This window comes from Eurypyga helias, unplaced genomic scaffold (genome assembly GCF_000690775.1).
Source record: "Eurypyga helias isolate BGI_N326 unplaced genomic scaffold, ASM69077v1 scaffold42948, whole genome shotgun sequence".
NCBI classification, from domain to species: domain Eukaryota; kingdom Metazoa; phylum Chordata; class Aves; order Eurypygiformes; family Eurypygidae; genus Eurypyga; species Eurypyga helias.
In genome coordinates this window covers 1520-4651 of record NW_010267079.1, presented here as the reverse complement: position 1 = coordinate 4651, position 3132 = coordinate 1520, and the positions used below count along the sequence as shown (strand labels likewise).

Here is a 3132-nt window from a genome sequence, read left to right as displayed (position 1 = left end):
CTCTTCCTTTCCTCTTCCCCGGGCCCACATGGGTGGAGGAGAAAATGAGCTAGCAGCTGTGCAGTGCTTAACTGCCTACTGGCCCACAACACAGGCCAGTGTCAACTAACCATGGATTTTTAGTGAAGATTAAGGCATGTTTTTTTTTTTCCCCCCCACAGCTATTTCCCTGCACAAAATAAATGAGCTCTTTTCACAGCAACTACCTACACTGACATACACTGTGAAAAAAGAGATGGAATCACTCCGCAACTCTGATGTATCAGTCTGCTTAAGTCCTCCAGCTGTAGAAGATTCATGCACACTTTCACTTCACTGTTGTATTTATGATTACTTTCAGTACACTATCTATAGACAAGACATTCCCTTCCGAGTGCAGTTCTTCCTATGGAAACCACTGCTTCCATCTTCAGAGTCCAATAGTAAAGCCAACTAGACTAACTTCCTTCATCGTCAGCCAACCTGAACATACCATCAGACCAAAGAGCATTCCCCCACACTATTCTTCTTGCCACTAAGACACAGGGAACAAAAACCTAGAAGCATTGATGTCTTTAACATCCCAAGTCAAACCCTTTGCTGTAACACACCTCTTAGCACCCTAATTTTTTTTACTTCTGGGCCCTGCAACTGTGAATCAATGTATCCACTAGCTATAAAATGCAATTCTTGATCACTTTGTATTTTTGCTAGTATTTACATTCCTTTCCACCACTCAAGCTCAGAGAAGTTTGTATAAATCTCACCAGAAGTATCCCAGCAATAACATATTTGCATGCTTCTGTTCTTCAGAAAGCCTGCTACTGCTGAACTGCCAGCTAACGTTACTACTCTCATCCTGCAAAAGTACAATTGCTATTAAGCATGAGCCATTTCCAAATGTTTTTCCCCTTTTGATCCCCTTCTAAGTCCCTGCTTCCACTGAGCTGCAGCAGACCAGCTAAACCAGCAATCTTCCAATTGCTCATTACACCATTTAGGAAGATACAGAACAACTTTCTTCTGCCCATACCACTGTTCCAGATTTGTCTGAGTATCTTCTTAAAACACCTCAACTTCACTAAAAAGGGTCTGCCAGCAAATGAAGGAGATGACCTGCAAGTGGATAACATTCCAGAGGCACATAAATATCTGAGTGCAATCCTTACTCTGTAAGGAAGAGAGTTTCCAGCTTTTTCAGGTCAACAATTATGTCAGAGTAGCAAAGAGCCTTTTCCCACCATCTATTGCAGGGAAAATGGAAAAAAAAAGTTATCCTCCAAAATAACAGAGATCAAAACCATCTGATGCAGGAAAACTGTACTAAATGAACTATAATATTCATTTTATGTTCCTGTGGACAAAGAGGGGCTACTTTAAATCTACAGCTTGTCTTCCTAGATGATCTAAACATTCAGAATTTCAGGACACAGGACGTCCCTTTGTGTTCACTCCTCTTCATTCTTATCAAAGGTGGCAAACTTCAAGAATCCCAGGATCAATTCATACCCTTCCAAGCACAAAGCTGAACTGGCCTTTCTTGACTGCTGCTCAGCTCACTTCTTGACTCCAATAAATAAAGAGTTTCCTAGAATACTTTAAGCTTGTTTAGTAAGTACTCCCCAAAAGAGGACACTGCCTGCAGATTTGCTCACATTTACAGCCTTGTGCTTATAGTCCCTGCATCTTGTTCATCGATGCACTGCACCGAGCCCACATACTTAACATGTATCCTTAGCAAGAACAAGATCAAAAAGCATACAACCCCACAATATAGATGGGAACGACAAGGTAAAATACCAGTAAATTTCTTTCACAAACCTTCCTCAGTACCATGAGGAAATTCCAGTCCTTTACCCCATTCATAAAGGGTACCATTCCCCTGAAGCTCTAGTGAACGAAGCTTGTTTGTTACACGGGACTTCACATCCTTCCCACCAACCCGTCCCATACACAAGGTGGTTGTCACATTGCAATACATCGCTATAGTTCATCTTTGACTGACAGAAATGAGTGTGTCCTGGTTCACCTCGGTATTTTCAGAGAGTGGATCCAATCATCCTTTAAGTATATCCAAAGGCATTCTCTGACATTCTGCAGCAAGCCCGATAACAGACCATGTCTCAGACAAACTAGTCCAGGGACATCTCCAAAACAAACTCTACTCGCTCCTGACAGTTTCCAGCCAAAAGTCAGGGAGTAATTCCTGTCTTCACAAACAATTACAGTTTTTGGGGTTTTTTGGGTTTTGTTGTTGTTGTTGTTTTTGCGTTTTTGAGACTACTACATTGCAAAACAAGAAAACTGCCACTAAACTACAAAGTTTTCTAGAACCCACTTAGCACTGTAAACCCTCAGAGTTATTACTCACAGATACCACATCTACAGACTGATCATACTCTCTACACTTTTATAGTTCATTTTGCTTGGTGGGGTTTTTTCATATAGCTTCCATTTTTAAACCAAAGCCATCCATTGAGTAGAGCTAACGCCAGCTTTTCATAGCTGAGTAGTCACAGTTACATCAGTTCTATTGTATTTTTCAAAATCTCAAATGCAGAGCTACTTCAAAAGCACAAACTGAACTGTTTAAGCAGTTTCTTAGTCCAAATTAAGCTTACCCTTTGCAAACCCTTTGCAATTTGTAATGCTAAATTACAGTAGTAGTCCAACAGACAAATACATCAATAGCTATTAACTGTTTCTTTAAAGAAAAATATGTTTCCGCCGTACCTTAGGTGTTAGATCAGATCGTTCTTGAAGCTTATATGTCTTTGAAAAAAGAAGTCTGATTATCCATAGAATTAGAATCCCTTCCAAAATGAGATGGTAAGCAGGAGCCTAAAAATAAAAGCACAAAAATAAGTCTTCTATTTGAACCAGAGTGACATTTATGCAACAGATTTGTCTCTAATAGTACACTCAGAAAAAACCCAAAGCTGATCATCAGCCAATATGTATTTCTAAATCAGTAAAATCAGCTGCCCAGCGAAGCTGTGGATGCCCCACCCCTGGCTGTCTTCAAGGCCAGGCTGGATGAGGCTTTGAGCAACCTGGTCTAGTGCAAGGTGTCCCTGCCCATGGCAGGGGGCTGGAACTAGATGATCTTCAAGGTCCCTTCCAACCCAAACCAATCTACAATTCCATGAAAAA

General features: G+C 40.8%; 1 protein-coding gene across 1 annotated transcript in view; it reads right to left on the bottom strand.

Annotated features, from left to right (window-relative positions):
- The window catches only part of LOC104513821 (serine palmitoyltransferase 1-like), a gene marked incomplete at both ends in the record, with an annotated part of 10484 nt that extends 7664 nt beyond the window's left edge, over positions 1-2820 (bottom strand). Inside the window, one exon of the mRNA XM_010157289.1 lies at positions 2713-2820. Within this exon, the coding sequence (XP_010155591.1) occupies positions 2713-2820 (108 nt within the window). The remainder of the gene's footprint in view (positions 1-2712) is intronic.
- Positions 2821-3132: the final 312 nt, after the last annotated feature.